The 22,370-nt window shown below is 39.6% G+C and overlaps 1 protein-coding gene across 2 annotated transcripts in view; it reads right to left on the bottom strand.

Annotated features, from left to right (window-relative positions):
* LOC135474669 (CCR4-NOT transcription complex subunit 1-like) overlaps positions 1 to 22,370 on the bottom strand; it is a 37,702-nt gene that overhangs the window by 8,584 nt on the left and 6,748 nt on the right. Inside the window, exons 6-42 of one of the 2 annotated variants that reach the window (XM_064754206.1) lie at positions 21,619 to 21,728; positions 21,101 to 21,156; positions 20,507 to 20,633; positions 19,953 to 20,069; positions 19,310 to 19,477; positions 18,941 to 19,068; positions 18,439 to 18,568; positions 17,548 to 17,655; positions 17,206 to 17,325; positions 16,344 to 16,466; positions 16,037 to 16,200; positions 15,526 to 15,682; positions 14,962 to 15,027; positions 14,260 to 14,446; positions 13,768 to 13,914; positions 13,334 to 13,521; positions 12,274 to 12,398; positions 11,963 to 12,073; positions 11,488 to 11,566; positions 11,053 to 11,322; positions 10,630 to 10,770; positions 9,130 to 9,309; positions 8,818 to 8,934; positions 8,420 to 8,530; positions 7,750 to 7,884; positions 6,982 to 7,254; positions 6,085 to 6,222; positions 5,674 to 5,829; positions 4,976 to 5,116; positions 4,510 to 4,614; positions 4,074 to 4,205; positions 3,656 to 3,844; positions 3,067 to 3,215; positions 2,585 to 2,693; positions 1,992 to 2,090; positions 1,540 to 1,607; positions 220 to 460 (exon numbers count right to left, since the gene is read on the bottom strand). In XM_064754206.1, coding sequence (XP_064610276.1) covers positions 220 to 460; positions 1,540 to 1,607; positions 1,992 to 2,090; positions 2,585 to 2,693; positions 3,067 to 3,215; positions 3,656 to 3,844; positions 4,074 to 4,205; positions 4,510 to 4,614; positions 4,976 to 5,116; positions 5,674 to 5,829; positions 6,085 to 6,222; positions 6,982 to 7,254; positions 7,750 to 7,884; positions 8,420 to 8,530; positions 8,818 to 8,934; positions 9,130 to 9,309; positions 10,630 to 10,770; positions 11,053 to 11,322; positions 11,488 to 11,566; positions 11,963 to 12,073; positions 12,274 to 12,398; positions 13,334 to 13,521; positions 13,768 to 13,914; positions 14,260 to 14,446; positions 14,962 to 15,027; positions 15,526 to 15,682; positions 16,037 to 16,200; positions 16,344 to 16,466; positions 17,206 to 17,325; positions 17,548 to 17,655; positions 18,439 to 18,568; positions 18,941 to 19,068; positions 19,310 to 19,477; positions 19,953 to 20,069; positions 20,507 to 20,633; positions 21,101 to 21,156; positions 21,619 to 21,728 — 5,165 coding nt within the window. The remainder of the gene's footprint in view (positions 1 to 219; positions 461 to 1,539; positions 1,608 to 1,991; positions 2,091 to 2,584; positions 2,694 to 3,066; positions 3,216 to 3,655; positions 3,845 to 4,073; positions 4,206 to 4,509; positions 4,615 to 4,975; positions 5,117 to 5,673; positions 5,830 to 6,084; positions 6,223 to 6,981; positions 7,255 to 7,749; positions 7,885 to 8,419; positions 8,531 to 8,817; positions 8,935 to 9,129; positions 9,310 to 10,629; positions 10,771 to 11,052; positions 11,323 to 11,487; positions 11,567 to 11,962; positions 12,074 to 12,273; positions 12,399 to 13,333; positions 13,522 to 13,767; positions 13,915 to 14,259; positions 14,447 to 14,961; positions 15,028 to 15,525; positions 15,683 to 16,036; positions 16,201 to 16,343; positions 16,467 to 17,205; positions 17,326 to 17,547; positions 17,656 to 18,438; positions 18,569 to 18,940; positions 19,069 to 19,309; positions 19,478 to 19,952; positions 20,070 to 20,506; positions 20,634 to 21,100; positions 21,157 to 21,618; positions 21,729 to 22,370) is intronic. The other variant, XM_064754208.1, reaches the window with a different exon arrangement.

The raw sequence follows: 22,370 nt of genomic DNA, 5'->3' as shown, positions 1-22,370 counted from the left end.
GGGAAAAATCAAAAAGAAACTTCCTACCCAAGGTTTACAATTGATCTCTGGAGCATAAAAGGGAAATAAGCCACAGCTACAATCATGTTTTCTTTAGATAAACTCCTGTAAAATAAAGCTTCCTATCTTTCACGAAGTCACTCACACATGTACACAGTTTTCACCTATTCATCTTGTAACAAAAATCTCCAATATGTTGCTAACTGAACTGTAACTCACCTGACCCACAAAAGCAGAGAAGGCCTTGGTGCTGTCCCTGCCGGCTGCAGGTGAGTGGTACATGTTGACCCATTCACGCAACAGGTACTCTGTCTTCTCATGCAGGCCTGGGGGATCATCAAACTCACGTGCCTGAGATATCCCAGTCTGCATCATGATGGTGGGACCTCCCTGGTTCGGGGTGCGATCTAACAGCCCGCCATCATTATTCTGTCGAATTGTCTCCAACAGAGCACTTAACCTGCCAAAAAAATTTATCACAAACATTACATTAGATGAAATTTGAATATACAGAAACTTTTCTTTGCACAATTTAGCTACACGTTCTGCAGTACCAAGCTCTGTTTGTATTCTTATATAATCATATCATAGGTCTGGTGCATTAAATGTCTTAACAAGGTGCCATCATAATGGACAAAGCCTGCAGAAAGTTCTGTACCCATTACATGTGGACTGTTCAAACCAGTCATGTTGTACTACTACAATCTAAATTCAACTACAACAGACATTAAGAAGGGTTTTAAAATACCAAATACAGACTTCATGAAGAAGATAGTGAAGTCTGGCCAGTCAAAACACACCTTCAGAATCCCACAAAAACCTTAAAATTATACTTTTGATGCCAAAAACTGAAGATTTTCTGATAAGAAATTAATCCAACTTCACAAAAAAAATCGTCACTGGCCTCATAAGGTGGATGAATGAATTAGAATCAAGCAGAATGTTTCACATGAAAACTCCTAAGCAATCAATCCTTGATCGAGTCACACCTAAGACTATAAAAGAACTCTACAAAAGAGTTGTAACTTCCTCGCTTGGCGTTCAGCATGAAGGGGATAGTGCACCGACTGGTTGACTCGTATCAGTATAATGGCTCGGGCGAGGCGGCTTACTTGCCTTTGGTAAGTCGTCTCAGTGAAGCAGCACTAGATAAAAGAGCGGTGGAAATCCGTCCTGCTACAAGGAGGCACATTACACGTACATGAACCCTAAGGATTCCTTCGTCGTCATATGACTGAAAAATTGTTGAGTATGACGTTAAACTCACTCACTCCTAAACTATAGATGAAATATTGTAAACAAAACACACACATGTAACACAGGACACATTTTTGTATACACTAGTTTATCCAGTTCTTGCCTACAATATTTAAATACTAAAATAGGTTTTAATTCTTTGTTTGTTTATTCTGTTGTTTCTTAACATCCATATTCCAAATATTTCTTTTGCAACCAGCAGATGCCCTGAGCTGTCAATGGGACCTTTCATGCACACAACCGTTTAACAGAGCAAATTTTATTAGCTAGAGACAAACTCACCCTTCAGGTGCCTGTCTTGAGTGTGAAGCGATTCTAGCTAACGTCTCAATCGTATTGAAAAAGTCCCCCTTCAAAAGAAATGCAACGAACATTTGTAGTTTTTTAAAGGTAAGAAGAGCATAAAAAATGATGCATTACCACATTAAATATAGTAAGGTAATCAAACAACTACACCCCAACAATACAGTCATATGCTCCTATTCATCTAGGATGACACCCAGGGGTTATCTCCCCTGCTGTCCCCATGTGCAAGTTGTTGATCACCATTCCTTATACATGCAGGTTGATTTTTAAACTATTAGAGAGCACAGTGTATTTTCGATCTATGGAAAGATCACAATTGATAACCACTTCTATTCAAACAAAACCAGCAATTACATGTATTCTGCGAGGTAAAACGAAACTTCCATCGCTCAGGAAAATCTAGGTTGAAAATTTAAAAGTCCACTTACCTCACTGATTTGACTGTTATGTTTGTCATCCACACAGTACCTCTGGACAAGTTGCATTGCAAATGCCACAGCCATGTAGTTCAGCCCATTCTCCATCAGCTGTAACAAACAATGATTTGAGACTTCAGAAATTCTCATACAATACTATCCACCCAACTCCAATACCATTTGTACCCATGAATATTCATAATCCCCGTAAATATCACTCAATGCAACTTCCCTATTGATTATCTAACAGAAAAGAAAGGGCAACTGGGCAAAGTGTGAACTAATGACAACACTGGTAACAATGACAATGGCATTAGCACTTGAATGCTTGTCATAACATTACTATGAAGACTCTGGGTCTGTGCGTGTTGTGTCTTACTACCTTTCAGGCAAGCAATGCATTAGATGAGGATGGATTCACTTATTTCGTACTCAAGAATATTTCACTAATACGATGACAGCCAGCATTATGGTGGGAGGAAACCAAGCAGAGCCCGGGGGAAACCCATCTGCCGGTTGATGGTAGACCATCCAAAAGGGAGGCTAGCAAGAGCTGGACTCAAACTGAGGTCATTAAATTCCGCGATGTCTAGCCTGAGTCTTACCGATGCCAGGTGTGAATCATATTGCGGCATGTTGACAAAGTGCGCTCTGATCAAACAGTCCATGGCCTCTACGTTGTACTTCCGGTCATCTCGGCTTTCAATCAGACACCTAATCATGACACACAAATAGGTATACTTATTCGTGGTCACTTACTTACATTTCATTTATGAATAATATATACATCACAATCTGCATCTTTAATAAGCAATGGCTAGAAATACAAACTTTTTCTTGGATAACTACAAACTCAAACAATTTAAGGCGACATTTGTGAAACATTCACTATTTTCTTATGAAATAAGTGGAAAAAACATAGGTAACATAGGTAATAGGTTTACCAAAACAAATTATATGCACCCAACTATTAACTATCCCTTTCCCTTTCAACCAGAAGTGTTTGTTGTGTACAAGTTCTTAAGTCTCTTGGTTCTTGCCTTTAAACAAGCACAAATACTTCTGCTTGTAAGATATGTCAGCTCACCTGGTGACCTGTTTGTTTGTCCATTGTGGGCCATATGCTCGGGTATCCTGAAGACCTCTCAGCACCAGCAGGTGACAGTCTCTGAACCTTAGCATCAGCTCATTGTCGTTAGGCATCGCTGTGAAATGATCCAGCAACCCCTCAACAGCCTGCCAACAGGTAAAAACAAGATTTCAGGGGTGCAGAATTAATCCTGTGATACTGCTGCTTCTACAGACCATCTTCAGGCAACATGAAGGAAATAGCCTAAAACCAATATTGATCTCTAAATCTTGGTTAACCCACATACCAAATTTCATTCTTTAAAAAAGATAAAAACGTTTGAAAAGAGCAGCATTAAAATGGTCATAATTTTGTTGAAAACTGACAAAATGGCTCAAAACTAACATGAACTGTAGGTCATTATGGTCAAGCCACATACTACATTTCAATGTAATGAACCATTTTGAACAAAAGTATGGAAAACCAACACACCAGCTGTAAAACTATAGTTGCCTCCGATACTTGTAGAGGACTAATAAGATGACTGAGGCCGCATTTAAATGTTAGGAAGGGCTAATCCAGCTGTGGATAATCAATAGCTACATACCTTCTGCAGAAGGGCCAGAGCAGACACGATCTCGTGTGAGCTCCTGGCCAGCAGTACTGCCTCCATCAGACTGTGCAACTGTACAAAGTGGGAGTTGCCTGGGGGAAGGGCTACCATCTGAACATGCTGCTTGATTTCTGAAGCGATCTTGTCATACATCTGTGAGATTTCATCTGTGGCAAATGACTGCTGAAAGACAGCACAAATGAGCATGTAAAACATCTCAAGTAGGCCTTTTTTCTTCCATGAAGATGTGCTTCAACAAACCCAAGAGCAAATATTTATATGATCAATACCTGTAACGTCTTCTTAATACATCTTTTTGGTTGTGCTAAATAACCACATTACACAACTCAAATTCACAACAAATGCTGCAACGAGTCTGTCTCTCAGTAGAGAGGAGGTGAAAATGTGTTACCTGGTCTCTGACAGGCATTGGTCTGGCAATTCCCGAGGGCAGACTGGTGTGTGTCACTGTAGGTAAGAATCCTGGTATGTTCCGGGCAAACTCCTCATACACGGCAATCTGCTGGGGAGTCACACCTCCAACCTGACAAACATAGGGCATCTCTGAATCAGTGTTGGATGGCTGAGGAAAGTTAATCCAATTTGCGCAGAGTATTGCTTGTTATTCGACTGAGCATCAGCTTTAATTATCACCTTCATTGCATGATAGCTGAAAGTGCTTGTCTCATCAAACACTTTCTATGTAGAGGCAAAAGTTTCAAGCAAGTGGAAACCATATTTTCCAAATGAAATATAGGCCAGTACACATTTAGTTTTCACGATATAATCAAATCCATCCTGCTGACCAGCCCTCTCATATGCTTTTCTACAGATTACACCAGAATTACCTTGAGTCGTATTTGCTCAGGCATCCTCTCTGCCTGATAGGTCAGCACCACAGGATCGCAGTAACGACGTCCCTCATTACGCGCATGCTTCCTCAGGTCAATCTCCTGAAAGAGCAATAGAGACAAAATTACCACATCTCATTCTTTCTAATATGCATTAGTGCAGATGGATGGAAGGAAAACTAATTTATGCTATTTCTATTTCAAACTATGTAAACTTATGTCATCCTCAGAGTAGAAAATAACAGACGGCCATTATGATGAATTATTTTTTGGTGAAATAAAGAAAGCAGGAAATGTTTCACAAAAGAGTTTTAGAGTGAAGATTGCATCAAATCCATACTTCATCAGATCGAATTGGTTCAGTTTTCTCCTGTTTTACTAGCAAATATCATGTGCGACTAGCTACAGTTGATCCGCAATGGGTCTGTGTCTGTGTGCCAGCATAGAATGATGCCATACTTACGGTTGCCAGTCTCTTATCCATTTCTGGAATGGCCCTCTCCACAGCTGTCTTCTGGATAAATGCACATGCCAGTTCCACATTCTCCTGGCCCACCATCTGTGCTGCCTGCTCTACCATCTCCTTCTGAGGCTGGGTCAAACCCTAAACACACAAGACATCCGAACATTACTGTTACAAACACACATGTACACGGTGAACAAGAGCAATTCCTCTCCGGCCATAAGTGGAAAGGTCTGGCAGCAACCTGCGGATGGTCGTGGGTTTCCCCAACATTCTTGAATACGGCATAAAACACCAATCAAATAAATAAATAAATAACAAGCAATTAGTAAAAAAACCAGATGTATTTTTCATGGAAAAGACAAATGTATTTGTTGCATTTGACTGCTGTTTACATCTTACTACTTTTCACTTACAGAAACGGCCGTCAGGTCTATGCTTGGAGAAAATCAAAGTGCTTGAAGCAAACAACTGTCCTTAGCACGATACCGAAAAACTCCCTGACTTAAAGTTGGGGCTACAAGAAAGCTGTCTTTAATGAACTGGTAAATTTCAACCAGTTGTCATAAAGACAGATACAAGAGTTAAACTGGAATTGAAATCAAAACTATATTAAAAACAAATTTGACATTGCAAGTCGATGGGTGTCACAATTTTAATGAGAGCACCACATGATCTGGCCACTGGCATGAACTTACTCGCAGAATTGAGGTGAAGGTGGTCTTCAGGTTGTTGTTGATACAGGTACAAAGCGGTTCCCTACAGGTGATAAGTGCAAGCCCAGCTGTCATGTTCCTCACCATGTGGTGAGCTGCGGCACGCATACGATTCTCTTCTGGGTCCAGGGCAAAGTCCTGAATAAATCATAATATAATGTTCTCACCACCTTTATACAGCAACTAAAACAAGACTTCCAACATAATTTCTTTCATAGGCACATGTGAGCTTGGTATTACTTGGTATTAATTGAAAAACAGAGGCATTACTTATAGATATCAACTCTTCCTGTTATTAGCTGGTGAGATTTTTATGTCATTTGTAACACCCAGCTTCTCACATCATATATACATGCTTTTTCTCTTTGGCAACATTTAAAGATATATGCTCACCTTTTTCACGATCTGTTCACAAGTGTTCAATGCAATTTTGATGGCTCTCTCTACAACAGGGGGGAGTAACTCTTGGACAGATCTTTCTACAGCGGCTTTCACACTTAGTTTCAGTTGGGGATTGGCTTGCCACAGGGGCTAAAAAGAGCAAAATAAAGTTTCATTCAAACACCTTTCCAATTAAAAGTAGTCACCACAAAATTACACTCTGACATCCGTTGACACTTATATATGTTATTACCTTAAGGAATTTAGCTTAACCTCTCAACTTTTGTTCTAAAAAATTTCACCTTAATGAGGTGATTTGAGTTTTCAGATGTGAATATGTAACATTCACCTAAAATTAGGGCTATTAAGCTTCAAGATGCTTTTAAACAGAAAAGGTGACACTAAAACCCATCTTAGTCTGTTAACCCTCATGCAATTTTTTTTTTACTTCTTGGCTCTCATACACTTGTATGTCTCAAAACACTACTTGACTACACCAATAAACCCTGATGCAATTCTGTGTGGCTCTTAATACTCAAGAACTCCTCAATTCATATTAGCCTTCATACACTTCATGTATGTATTATAAAAAAAAGGTCATTGTGGGCAGATTCTAAATGCGGTCTTATGATTTTAATTTAAACAATTTTCTTAAAGTGAACAAAATACAAATGAAGATTGAGGTTCTATGGGGGACTTTTTGGACAATATTGACCAGGTCAAAGAAGTGACGTCAGATTCTCTTCAGCTGCTAGACATCCTCTGATTTCTGATTTCACCGTTCTTAAATATATTTCACTTATACGATGACAACCTGTATTATGGTAGGAGGAAACCCGGCAGAGCGCAGGGGACACCCACGATATCCCACAGGTTGCTGGCAGACCTTAAGTTTAATGTTTCACTTACGTGGTCGCTGACAATGATATGAGGAGCGAGTCCTGACAGAGACGAGGTGACGATGTCGTTGAAGTCAAACTGTGGCTGAGGTGGCAGACTGACAGAGGGGGTGGAGGTAGAAGCCGACCCACCCACCGTCACCGGGACAGCTGGGGGCGTGCTCATGGACACCACGGGGTCAAGGTCAGGCTGGGGACTCAGAATCTTGGTAACTCCAGAGAGCTGCGGTTCAAGAACGGCCAATCTGTGAGGGTCACGCAGGTAATTCCCAGGCTTCAGATCCTTGTAAAAACACAAACGGAATGGCAAAATATCACTGACTGTGAACAACAGATTCCATTCATTTACTTATTCATTTGATCAGATTTAATCACCACACTCAAGAAGTTTTCACGGATGTAATCACTGCCACTTATCTGACTTCAATCCAAGGCAACATGAGCTGGAATTGAGTCTGATCCCTCACTGGTCAGGGAACACCTTAAGCAAAGATAACTTAATTTCACTGAACCGACAAGGTTCCTGAAAAGCTTGGTTTCATGTACATGTAAGTTGAAACAATGACTAGACAGTTCAAATGAAAATGGTGCACTCCATGTGGGTAGTTCATTATGACACGGATAATATTGCACTACTTTTGCACTGTCCGTTGGTGAAGTCCAGATATAGAAGGATTATTGCTATTCTGTTTATACTTATATAACTGTTAGGTATGCACACAGAAATTTTCAACTGAAATTTATATATGCATAATACAAAACGACAGTATATACTTACATTGATGTCAATACCAAGTGTCTTGCACAGGACTTCAATCTCGAACTTGAGGTTCAGTTTGAGGTTTTGTTCCTGATGTAGTTCGGATAGCACATTCATGATAGCCATAGTCCACGGGTTGGGAGGTTTGAACACCTTGAAGAATAGGAAGCAGCATGCAAATAGAACATGATCAACAACACATGGTCGTAAGATATCATCAGCTGTACTGGATAAAATCTCAATTCAACTTCTCATAGTGTACTAGGACGAACATCAATTAATTCACTCAATAAAATTGTACTATTGTTCCTGCATGCAATGATTAGGTACAAAATACAGGAAGCTAAATATGATACAGACAGGGCAGCAGTGCATAAACAATGCCAACAACTGACTGCCTTACAGCTGGAGGTTCTTAAAAACATTGTGTGGTCTTTATTTCATTACTTGACTGGTGCTGCATGCCATACTTAATACTTCACTCATACGACAGCAGCCATCAATACGATGGGAGGAAACTGACAACCATCCACACGTTCCAGGCACACCTTCCCACAAACAACCAGAGTGAAAGCCAGCCACCTTGGATGACCCCACAGCAACCACATTGATGAGGCCCCTGATTCATTATGCGATGCAGGCAAACTAACCACTTGGCCACACACGTCCCACACCATGCTGTACCTACCTTGCTCTTGGCACAGGACTCCAGTACTTTGGCTGTGAACGGCACCACATAGAGCAACTCCTGAGCTCCTTTGTGATATGCTTCGTACAGCAGTGCTTTCAGGTCTATATCCTGTAAACAGATTAAAAAGAAATGTAATCAAACCAAAAAAATATTGACAATTTAGGCCAACTTGTAACAAACTCAAAAAAATTTAAAGGCAAGTGAATCAAAACACTTTGCCAAAGCCAATATCTACAGGTAAATCTGATAAAGCATTAACACTGGGGTCAATTTGTATACTTGATAGTTACTCATTTGCTGGAAAAAGATAATCTTTCTCCTGAAATCTTTAATACATATACTATTTGCAGAATTATGACCACGGCTAACAATACAGGGCAAAATATTGCACTCACTATTTGCAGAATAGGCTTGTTTTTGGCTAGGGTCAGCATACCCAGCCAGTGACCCAGATTTTTCAGCAAAGCTCTGTCAGAAAAGTTAGCCACACCTTTGTCGCTTCTCAACAGAACCTGGATTAAAGAAAACAAAAATTTACCATTTACATAGAGCCACACATTGAAAGGGCAACACATGGTCTAGATGATAGAAACAGGATTCAGTTACGGCAAAGGTTAGATGAAGCAGGATCTAGAAAACTCAAGTTTCATTATAACAGCTAGCACAAGTTTTTTAACACAAGATTCCAGGGTGGAATGGCAACAAACCTTGATGTTTCTGAACGTCTCCTTTGTGACGTTTGTGGAGATGTTTGGCATGTTGAGTGCATCTATGAAGTTGGCGTAGAGGGTGTGGAAGTTGGGCTCTATGCTGGCTCTCTTCATCACCAGATACTGGGACACCCATGGCATAAACTCCTCTGTGATGTACTCCTTCAGTTCCTCAGACTGTTGGACAAACAGGGGAGACAACTCTCAATACAACTAGCCCCTAACAAAGTGATAAGTCAGTTTCTTGATGATTTGCTTTCCTTAATTGTTGTTAACACACTTCAAAAAAAAAAAAAATTAACATTGTTGTTACATGCATAATCACTGTATACACTCATATTAGGCTGGTTCTCCACCATACTCAGAATATTTCACAAAAGAAATCAGGTTAACTAATTCTTCTTATTTTTGGGGCAGACATAAGCAGTGTTGAAAGTAGAATATCACATTTCTTTACCAGCCTTTCAAAAAAGGAAAGCTATGAACATGCTGTTCATTAGATGGTCTAACCATCTAATGAAAGAAACTCAATATTCCTGCTACAATTACATATATATTGGTTAAAATGAGCAGACAAATTATAAGAAATAGGGTACTGTAAATGCCTTTGTATTTGCGGGCATGAACTTTCGCAGATTTTGTAAGAACACGCATTCGCAGGAATCAACTTTCGCAGATCTTAACAGAATTTTTGGACAACTGATCAAACTTCAATACACACACGTCAAGTAATGAACACAAGCATTCACGTAAGAATCATTTAAACCTGTTTGTACCTGTAAGATGTGACAAAAATTCTATAAAATACAGTAACTTGATCAGACAAATGAAGTTAATCCTCCGAAGCTTTTAATCTAAGCGCTGTGTTGGTCACTTCAAAAAGCTGATCTAACTGGAAGGCAAGTACAGTCGATAAAAAAACAGCCTCTCTCATCACATGTATATCATATCACGTACACACGCACAGTACAAATCATCGATTGTCTCTAACCGCGGCAATAAATCAACAACAACCTCGCATTGCGGCGATACTTAGACAGGACTAGGCCGCCTTAAAATAAAGCGAAATTAACCGACGATCAATTAAGCTGGATTTGTGAAAGCCGGAATACATTCTAATTACATATTTTTAATTAACATGTAATTTATAACTGCAACACATGCTACATTAATAAATTACTAAAATGGGTTTTATATTCGATGGCACTTATTTTTGCGGCAATGTGTTTGCTGCGAAATCTGCGAATATTATTACTGCACGAATAAAAACACATTTAGAGCATATGGGCTTGATCAAATAACAAAATATCAACCAGGATTCCTTATTAAGAATTTGGATATTCTTAGGACAAACATTTTGTAAAAATGCACGAGCAAAGTGTCAACATCACAGTGAGCTAATGGAGCCCATTAACATTATTAACAAAGCATACAAATAATAAAGCATACAAATAATAAAGCATACAAATAATACAGCATACAAATAATACAGCATACCTTTTGGCTCATGTTTGCCAGGGAGAGGTTATTGAAGATGAAGAAGACCTTGTCCTGTAAGGATTCAGGGGGAACAGAGATCTCTTCTTTGCCTTGACCTGCCAGTAGTGTGTCGATGTTAGTTGCATTTGCAATGGATGGCTGAGAAGAGGAAAGATTAAAACATGGATGTGGTTATTTGTACCTATCAATGCCTGGAACAAACTAAACACATTTCAGAAATATAAATTTTGAAAAGTTTGGCAAAAATTGTATTGAATTAATGAGCAGATCTGCTATTTCCAAATAGTCTTTCACAGACAGATGCATTAGAGAAGAAAATTTTATTCTGTGATGCTGTAGTCACATTATTTCACTAAAATGACAAAACTTGGTTTTAACGGTGGTTGAATTGCAGACGGACAAAGAAAGCATTCAACTTACTTTCGGCATAGCAGACTTTGCTGGTGCAGCAGGGGAGGCAGATGTGGCCTCAGCTGGGGTGGAGGGTGTGGCTGGAGTGGGCGTCGCCGTGCCTGTAGTCAGACCATCCATGGGCGTGCCAGCGCTGGTTGGAGTGGGTGTTAGGGGAGGCATGCCTAGCCCTGAGAGCGCAGGTGTAAGGCTACCAACGGTTGGGGTGAGGCTGCGGGTGGTGATTGCCCCCTGGGGGTGGTGTGGGGGCTCCTGGGAGCGGGCACCATACTCCACATACTACAACACGAACAGTTTAAATATTCACAAACATCCTTACAATAAATAGCTGTCAAATTTACTTGTGTACTTTAAGTCACAATCACAGGCAAATGAAAAACATTCCTTTTCAGCTCATCCATGCAGTAAATATCTGAGGACAACAGGATGCCAATGCAAACTTACTTCAATGAGATGTTGTGGAAACTGATTGAAGTGTGGTATGGAGGCCAGGTGAGTGCAGTACTGAGGGTAATCCTTTAATCTGGAATAGAACAAGGTATCAGTCATCAATACCATAGAAAATCTGCCAGCAGGAGCAAAAAATAATGACAGTATGGTTCAGAAATTACATCAAAAAAACTGGCAATTGATTCCAGAGTTCATACAACTTGATCGCTTATAAATTCCAGAATTTTCAAGGGCCTTACCAGATAAATTTTTTCGAAACTTTCCCAGGACTTTCATAACCATTTAGCACTGCACAGATTTTTCACTTTTTGGCAGACATTTGACAACTTGGTCATTTGAAAGTATTTTGCAGTGTTACCGACATGCGTAAACAACATATTCACAACAAATTGAAATCTTGCTTCCTCTAAATGTCAGGAATTTGGAACCAAGCAGTCTATAAATGTCTTTGATGCTTAGTTCACCATACCTGGATTTGAATCTGTCCAGAGCTGCAATACCGAAAAAATACATCCTTGAGCCCGATGGTTTCCTCAAAGCTTCAAGAACATAGCGGAGAGCAATTCCCAGGGCCATATACCTGAAAAGCAGAGCCAACAAACAAAATGAAATTTTGTTCAAAACAAAATTCTTTCTGTTTCCAAGTAAAAGGTGACAACTGTGATTCGTTTCTTACTTTTCATAAATTTGGCGATGCTTCATGAGCAAGATAACTGAGTGTGTGTCAAGTTTATATAGTGAAGATCAGCATGAAGCATGTACCAAAAACAAAAGACTCACGTGACTAATCCCTGCTCTATGATTCCACCAAACAATACTGCTGTGGTATGGAGTTCTTTTTCTGGATACTGGGGAAAGAAACGGTACTCCTCCAACAGGCTTCTCAACATACAGAAGTACACATCCTTAATAAAACAGAAACACAGTAAGCTCTTGAGTAATAATCGATAGTACAGTACCTGAACAAAATATATCATTTATTTATTTGAGTGGTGTTTTACGCTGTACTCAAGAACATTTCACTTATACAATGGCGGCCAGCATATATCATCATTTGCTATCCTAATTTCATGCACTGTATGTAAGGTGTCCATCACATATGATATAATGTGACATTTACATGTCACATTATAATTTTTGGGCCAAGAATACACAGTAAAGCTGTGACAGCATGATACTGCTCAGAATGGTCCAAAACACTGAGTAGTGCTGTGAGATAGCTGCTCAAAACTTGCCAATTTCATGTCAGTTCACCTGGTCAACTGTTGTATGTTGCCGTGCTGTCAACCTTGGTAGCGAGCGCACAATGCCATGCCTCAGTGAGTGAATAGGGAATAGCCTTAGTGAAATACCACACAGTGCTGTGCAACTGTTTAGCAGTACAACAAGGCTTCAAATCGTGGGGTACTGTGCAAGAGCCTCAGTATTAGGCGGTACCCATAGGGTACCCTTTAATAAAAGCTTTGCTGTGAATTAAGTCCTTTCATTTGTCAATATTTACATCTGGTTAATGTTCATGGCATGTTTACTGATGTGTACCATGTAGATGCAACATCTCTTGAACAATTCTACTTAGCCTCAATTACTGACTCTGGTTATGTGTACGACTTTAGTGTCCCTGCTCACCTCTCACCGAGAAGGAGGGTAAAGCGTTCTGGTATGTCCCATGTTAAACTGTAACTGGGTGGAGAAAATTATTTTTGGCGAATTGAGCATCGGTGTTGCACTGAGGAAGCAACATTAATATGTTAGCATTCGGACTAAACTATTTTAACATGAGCAAGCTTGAAATAACCCCCTGGACACATATATGTACATGTACAGATGCATCGACACGTACCCTTTCTTTCTTGTTTGAGGAGTCCTTGAATCTTTTGAGCATGTCAAGCACCTCATCTGTAGACATGGTTGGGTGTGGAATATGGTTGTAGATTCGCTGGAAGTAGGAGTTGGCCTCATCTTCCACTTCCTTGCTGAACTGTTGATTCATTTCTGGGAAAAAGTTTGACATGTCCCCACCATTGCCAGCTACAAAAGAAGATAAAAGATATATATGAGACCGTCTGTCATATACAGCTAAAAACACCCTATGACATGTTTTGGAGCCAGACACAACACATCATAATCACCACCTACTTTAACTCCACATCTTCACTATTTCGCCTGATCAAGTTAATGACAACATTAAATGATTACATAGGTGACACTTCTGAGGTAAAAAGTTTCTAAAGCTAGCTGTTCAGAATGTAGGTCCCACTAATGGATGATACATACTTGTTCTGGGTCGACCAGAAGGCCCAGTGTTTGCTGGGTTCTTCAATGCTGTCTGTACGCTGAGCGCTCCAAGAGAAGTTACTGTGCTACGGGGTCCCTGCATGACAGAGGGCATCGAGGTAGGCATTGTGGACTGCATACCAAGATCTGAAAAAAGACGCATATCATATGCAATAATATACAATCAGTATTGGAGAGACTTTGTCACAACAGCAACCTTGAATAAAACTAAATAACAAAGCTGCCGCAGAAGTGATTTTTTTTCTTTACTGAATACTGATGGTTAAAAAAAAAAAAGAAAATGTGGGTTCTTAGTACAAATGGATAGCATCTCTATCTCATGCCATCAAACATGAGTATTAAACTGATTATGTCCTTTTATGCACTTCTGACGTTTTGACTGTATAGTTGTTGAATTTGCAGTTTTAACATGTTTGCAAATATGCTCATGCATCTACACATGGCTGGACTAAGACTGGCTGACTGGCTTACTTTGCAGCTGTGTGGTGATGGAGTGCATAGCGTTGAAGACATGTCCAGTCTGTGAGGGGAGGCCCTGAAAGCCCTTGGGAGGTGATGGAGGTCCTGGGTTCAGGTTCATTAGGCCCTGGGGGAAAGAGGAGGAGACGCTGCTGCTTGTACCCAGCCCCACTGGCCCTAAGATACCAGGCCCGTCCATCTAAAACAGAGATACACGGGAAGAGGGGATAAAACAATGAACTGTTTTGATCTCTGAAAAATTTGAAACAAAGCACTGGATCCTTTACATGTAAATAGATAAAATAAAATGATGAAGTATGAGAATTACAAGAACAATGCCATGTATTACTTAGCGTAAAAGTAACCAGATGTTTCACAGGTGAAAAAAACATGGAGAATCCACCAATTCTCAGAGTACTGTAACATTCTGAACCAACTTGGACACATCTAAAGCCTTTCTCAAAACTTTGTGAATCAGCCTTAGTTCTGCTGCAGCACACTCAGTAATAACTTTTATTTGATTGGTGTTTTATGCCTTGGTGTTTTACGCCTTTATTTCACTTTAAAGACAAGGGATGTGTCTTTGGGCGAGGTGAATCAGGTCCTTAATCAGACACACATGAAAAACATTGGGGGGAGTTACAAATATGCCGTCAGCCTGACCATGACTTTGTTAAAGCAGTGAGACATTCACAGCCATATGGGACCTCTCACCTTCTTTTTGTCAGATTGCCACGTGGACCATTGCTGTAACATGGGGTCAGGGGGCTTGGACTCAGCCTGCAAACAAATCAATCCCACAATCATTTATGCCAGGGAATTTTTTTTTTTAGAAGCTTCTTAAAAGTTTCTCATTTTTCAGATTGTATTACTCTTACAAAGATGTTATGATTTGATTCCTATTGGAGAAATCTAAGTCTGGCATCAATAGTAACATTTTATGACAATTTTTGGCCTCTGCACTTTTTCGTACAAGATTTCATCATTTACAGTGTCAGTTTACTTCACTTCCATTTTAAACCTCTGCCAAAACAAACTTCATTGCGAAAACCGCAGTCAAAGCAGGAAGAGGCCTGTTATCTCTCTAAAAAACATATATACTACAGCCTAAAGCAACTGATTATAAATTAAGACCAACCAATGCTGTCACCCCATGTGAATTTCATTCAAAACCACATGTAATATACATCCTTACTAGCTGTTCTTATCAAAATGATTTCCGTTCTTATGTGTGTTACATGTTCTTGATTAAAGACTTGAATATCCAGGCACACTTACAACAGGCGTTGTGGGCAATGGTAAGGCTTGAGGCAACCCTGGGTTCAGAGATTTAGGGCCTACTGTGCCGGGAGGAGCGGGACGAACTTTGTTTAAAATCTGGTTGGCATTATTCACCATGGTCCGAATAGCATCCGATAACTCAATCTGGACTTGACTGAAAAACATAAAATATACAAGCACTTACACATTAGCAGAGGGGAAGTTACAGGACTAGAAAATACATTTTTAATAAAATTAGGCATTAAGTAATGCACACGTTGTGGTTAAATCAGGGGAAAAAACATCAGTGCAGTGAATTTGTTTCTTTGATTGTTGCTAACCCCAGACTCAAAAATATTTCACTAATAGAACTAGTAACCACTAGTCTCATGAAGTACTTCTACATACCTGTCCTTGGCCTTACTGGCTAACGGCTAGTCATCTTTTGATACAAGACACAGTTTGGGTTACATGAAATATTCACTATTGTGACACACGAGTGAAAACTCCTGCTGTAGCAGATACTCACCCAGTGTTGGCACATGTGTGCAGGCAGGACACCATGGTGGCTATAGTCTCCATGGGCAGCTGCTGACTCTTGGACTGAGGGGTCGGGTCTTCCTTGGCCATGCCCCCAACAAGCTGAGGACAGCGACGCTTCAGGAAGTTTGCACATGCCTGGATGAACGGCTCCTAAAACAGGTAATGTCACATCACTAAGTAAACCTAATTCACTACACAGTTATTATAGACTAGGGGAGTTTAAAGAAGCAAGACTATCAAAGTGACAGTTATTTTACAAAATCTGTTACTACACTGGAATCAACTGTACTTACACCATGTTCTCTGATCTTGTCAGAGAGCCACTTGTCTAGCTTGAGGTATTCCCGTCTGGAGGCCAGGCAGGCCAAATCAATCACAAAGGCAAAAGGAGATGCATTCAGAAGCATGGACAGAGCCTAAAATTCAAATCAAAACTTTTATGTTAACAATGGACCACTGAACAGACATTGTGTTGAGTAAAAGACAAAAATATAAGCTGAGTACTTCTAGACACAATAGAAGGTATCTGTCTGTTAGTAATAAAGCATGAGACAGGAGGGTTTTTACTAAATGAGCTCTTCCAACAAGAAAATGTTGAATGAATGAATAAATATGGCATTTCAGCCATACTGTAGCAAGAGCATCTTTAAACCAGGAATCAGCATGGTTTCTGACATGAAAATGGCAATACTACAAAACATTAAACCATCTAACCACACAACACAAATGTCAGTTAAATTATAAAGCCTCATTTAACTGTTCAAAATGTACTCTATCTCACTTTTCCAAATTTCCATACATACTCTCCATATGTTATAACCACAGAACACTTCAAGATTTCCCAAAAATGTTGAAGAATACTGGATTCTGGTGAAACTTATTTTTATTTCATTCAAGATTATTTCAGTTACACGACGGCAGCCAGCATTTTATGGTGGGAGGAAACCGGATAAAGGTCGAGGGAAGCCCAGGACCACCCGCAAGTTGCTGACAGACCGTCCAACGTACGGCCGGAGAGGATGCAGGTTTTCAAACTTTTCTCCAATTCTTAGAAAACATCATCATGCATAAAGCACAGAAAAGAGCTCGTGAGTTTTTACCTGAAATTCTTACTCAAGAGAAAGGGAGAGAGAACACCTGATGCACAAGCCTCACCTTCAAGTCCTGAGCAACATCGAGAATTCGTCCCAATCGTGTCTGGTCGTGTGGCTCTCCTCTCATATACCACTCAGCCATGGAGTGCATGATGAGGGTACGGATTGTGCTGGAGAGGCCCTGTGCAATGAACAGAAAAAGAACATTAACATATCAGTTTGGATATCTGCAGCACATGAACCCCATTAACAAACCCTTAATAGCGTTAAGCTTGAAATAAAATAGCTCTGAAATCACCATTTTCTCCCATTTCCATACTTCACATAAAAAGGATTCTTGTAATGCTTTGTACAACAACGGATAGGGTATGGGTTTGCATAGGAAACAAGGAAAAATACATACCGGGCAGTGCCAGGCGTAATGTAGAACAATGGCAGAGTTTGGGTGGTTCCCCAAGAAGATTGGCATTAGTGTCGAGATGAGTTCCTGCTTCAAGGTGTTCCACGTCGGCTGAAAATAAAACCAGAGAAGCCTTCCATTAGGAGTCGGTAAGACACTTGTCATGTATCCACTGAGACACAAAAGGTGCAGGGTTTAATCCTGGCCTGGGGCTGGGAATGTTTACGTTTCCCTGCCCTTATTGTTTGTGGGACTCAGTGACCACATAAGTCCGTCAACAGCACTTGCGTGGCCTTTTGCACGGTCGATCCATTGTCTGAAGACCATGTGCCTTCCACAAATCTTGCATGTATATCTTTACATCACATGCAGGAAAATTTGTCAGTAACTTGCCAAATTTTGTTGCTCTACCCCAGTTGTTCCACTTTCCAAAAAAACTGACAATTACCATAGTCAAGTGAAGAATGATTCAGTATAGTATTAAATGGCAATTAAATCAACTGAACACATAGGTCACTGCTTTAATTTAAACAATTTAAAAAATGTATATACCCTTAATAGCCTTAAATTTCCTCCATGAATAAATTACTCATTTTTCCTGATATTTTGGATAGGGGTTTTGAAGTTTATGTGGAAAGTAGGATGATATCCTGCTTGAAAAGTTTTAATAAATGATATTTTTATTTACAGATATCTATGTGACTATAACCATGTACTTTTGGGGGCAAAACATTTTAAGTCATTTACCAAAATCCATACATTTGCATGATGTATATTTATATATTGTTAAGAGAAGAAACTCAATCAGATTCAATCTTTATTATCATGCAGGCGATTGCAATGCAGTTGTGAAATCTGCTGACTAAGTTTTCCCGACTGGACAGTAGTACTTACACTGATCTGCAGAAGGGCCAGTACCAGCATGTCAGGACAGTTTCTCACAGGGAAGGTGAACAGTTCTGACACTTGCTGGTTGTGCTGCTCTGACAGTCTCAGTAAGGCTTCTACCAGATCCAGAGATTTCCTGTCCAAATGTAACACAATTAGTTTTAAAAAAAAAAATCAACTAAAACAGTGCGTGGCGATTTCTACATTTCTGTGGACAGAACGGAAAGATTCCTTGGGCTTGGTACTTTGGAAAAGATAAAAAAGAAACTTTGCAACCACACTGTTGTAACTGCCATAACTTTCCATAGGCTTTAACACTATGGTCTGAGCAAGAAGCAGTTTTCTGAGACTGTTGGCATGATAAAACTGGAATTGACAGATATCATACATGCCTTTGTAAGTTAATATTTCATGTTTTTTGTTTACCAGTGGGAGATCTTGTAAATTTAAGTTGAAAAGAAAAAATGGTGTGTTGAGCAGTAGTCACTAGACTATTTGGACTCCTCACCATATTGCCACTTCCCTCTTGTCATCATCTGGGGGTGTTTTGAGGATGTCAATCACCACAGTGTGACATGGATAATCAGCCAAACAAAAGATGTCAGGATTTCTGATAGACTGTACGATGAAAGATAACTGGAACACAAAACAGCACCTCTTTACTATCAACAGTTGCAGAAGATTGGGGAATTAATTGAAACCATCAAAAGTTCCATGGTTAACGATCAATTTAGTTCTGATTAACATTCTACGCTTATTGATTTGCTTACAGTGTAACAAAGATAAATTATAAGGAAAGAGTGCAATGCATACAGATCTTATTAAATAAACAAAGCTGGGTGAACTGGTAAAATACTGAAGCTTTTTAGTATGTTACCTGTCCTTCTGTGTTCTTCCACTGTCTGTAGATTAGCTCCACAGGGAACACCTCGGTCAGCCCCTTGATGAGGCCCCTCACGATGATACTTAGTCCACGCTTGCTGTCCACAAAGAAGCTTGCATGGTCTAGTTCCGATACCACATCTCGCCAGTTAAGGTGAGGCGCCTGTAGAATGGGAAAAGTACAACATATGCAAAATGTAAACAAATATTTGTGCAGCCTACTGCTCTATACAAAGACAATGATGCAGCAGCATCATCTCTAAAATATCAACATATCCCCATGTGGTCAAGTTCTGAAAAACCACAATAAGATCCTATATCTGACCTTTGTACAGTTTAGGCATTTTTAGTACTTTCTGGGCAAATTGGAAAACTTTAAAATGCAGAACATATCCACACAAAGTCTTAAAATAAAACCAAACATCCATGTGTCTAATGTTCTACAACATCTGGCAGACATATTTAAATTAATGAAGAGTGATGTGTTGAGCAGTCAAAAAAAACAAAAAACAAAAAGAAACAGCTGCCTCGCCTACAGATTTGTTTCAATACATAAATAGCATCTAGATACACTCTCATATGGAAGAATGTGGAGGAATGCGAGCTGCTCTGGTAACTAGCCTGAACTGTGGACTCACCAGGTCTTGAACCACCTGAACGAACACCTCCACGTTCCAGGTGTTCACACCGACTGTGTCAGCCTTCTCCTTGGTGTCCCCCCATATACCTCCTCCTAGTGCACTGCTGTTCAAAGACTGACCAGGACAAAAAACAATATATCATCACATGATCAGTAAACAGTCCGTAATCAGATTACTTGTGTTCTATCTACCTTTTTTTTTTTATTTCCTCAACATTTCTTGACGTGTATCTTATTTTTCAATTTGGAAGAAGCCTTATCTTATTTTGTTTGTTTACACAAGTTTAATGTTCCTTTCTTTTTTATTTTTTCCATCTTTTTTATTTATTTATTTATTTGATTGGTGTTTTATGCCGTACTGAAGAATATTTCACTTATACGACGGCGGCCAGCATTTTGTTGTATAGAAGACCTTTGTGGGCAAGGATCTAGTGTGTTTGCAAAGCAGACAAATGAGTGAATGAATATGGCTTAATGCAATGTGAGATATATTTCAGCCACATTGTGATGAGACCGCGAAAGATAGAGAGAAGCGAATGACTGAAGCCTTACCTGTAGGGAGACGTTTTCATTCAGGCCCTGGTGAGAGCGCGCCATCATCCCCAGCACACGTGCTACAGCTGCAGGAGTCAGCTCCCGCACTCCAAACTGCATCAGGGTGTTTCGACATTCTTCAACTCTGCAACACAGGGATATAATATATATCATCAATAAGCAGAACAAACATTTTTGCTGAGCTGGTAGTTTCTTCATATATGTTTGATATGAACAGTCTGAAGAATCCTTTCAAAAAGCTTTAAGGAATCAAATTTCTCGCAACTTTCTTACTGTAATGGTTATGGCACCATAAGGTGATGTGTTTCTGAAACCTCTATTTATGCAGCTCCGTAGAAGTGGTACATGTATGTAATTTCAAAAACAGAAGAAAGCAAAACATACAGACTAACTGTTTAAACCGCTAATATCTACATGGGCTCAATAAATGTGGTCACAGCTTCATTTTTTAGAAAGTTTAAAGGTAAGACATTGCAAAATGTACATGAAAGAACAATACGCATATTTATTTTAAGTTTTAGAAGTTATTTTTAATATTTCAGCAGAAAATCAACATGTTTTATCCACACTCTAAAAACAGATTTGACTTACGTTGCCGTGCATCCATATCCAGCTTCCAATATCATATCAGCATAAGAGCTTTCCATCTGTAACAGGCAATCCCATGGTAAATAAAAGAAATTCCCTTGGTAAACTGTGATTTCCATGTTGCTGCATTTGCACTCTTACATGCACAAAAGTCTGTTTACCTGAACATTAAAGGTGTGTTTCTTGCTCAACTAAATTTACATCAAAAAGCTAAGAAATGCCACATTATTACACTAGATAATAATTCAAGACAAAACTCCACACAAATGCTATCCCCCAGATCCAAAGGTTAGTTTTCATGCATTTCTGATTCAGATCGTGAATGTCTAAAAATTGTTCTGCGCTTGGGTAAGAGACTGGCTTTGTAACTTTACTGTATGGCTAAAAGTGAGAGGGGGCGGGAGGGGGGATATGGGGTTACGGGGGTTAGGGTTTAAAAAGGGGTGTCAAAATTAAGGACACAAATGTGACAAATGATACATATGTGTACATGCACTGAAACTCTACAAAGTAACACTTACGATACTCTTGTGACAGCCAGTTGTATCCGGCAACTTGTCAATGGAAATATCGTCTATGTCTGGGTATAGAAGAGGGCTTAGTACTACAGGTACTCTGTCTCGAGGGAAGTCTGCAGGAAAACAACAGAGAAGAAAATGTACATAAGCCCTGAAAGATCTTATATTTTCTTTAATACTGTAAATGCCTTTATATATGCGGGCATGAACTTTCGCTGATTTGGTAAGAAGACACGTTCGCGGGAATCAACTTTCATGGATCTTACCAGAATTTTTGGACAACTGATAAACGAAAATCAAACTTCAATACAGACACGTCAAGTAATAAAACAACTCAAGCATTCAAGTAACAATGTTATCATTTAAACTTTTTTGTACCTGTAAGATGTGACAAAAATTCTATACAATACAGTAAGTTGATCAGGCAAAGGAAGTTAATCCTCCTAAGCTTGTAATCTTTTGAAGACTCTTAATCTTTATAAGATGAAGCCCTTATCTGCTGTGTGAGCAAGTATTCGTGTCACTCACTTTGGGAGATGACGAAGGATTAAATGTGATATAAATAAATCCCACTGTTTAATTCTCATGCATCAGCAGTGTGAGTGAAACTTTGAGTGAACTGTGACAGATTTGAGTAAATTTCTCAGAAATCATTATGAAAAGGAAGTTTGAAGTGCGGAAACCTGAGCGATGTATTGGGTGGAGCAGAAAGGTGACCTGACTGGAAGGCAAGTACAGTCGATAAAAAAACAGCC

This window comes from Liolophura sinensis, chromosome 9 (assembly GCF_032854445.1).
Source record: "Liolophura sinensis isolate JHLJ2023 chromosome 9, CUHK_Ljap_v2, whole genome shotgun sequence".
Classification (NCBI taxonomy): Eukaryota; Metazoa; Mollusca; class Polyplacophora; order Chitonida; family Chitonidae; genus Liolophura; species Liolophura sinensis.
Note: the sequence above shows the minus strand (reverse complement) of the source record. Positions and strands in the feature narration are given on the sequence as shown.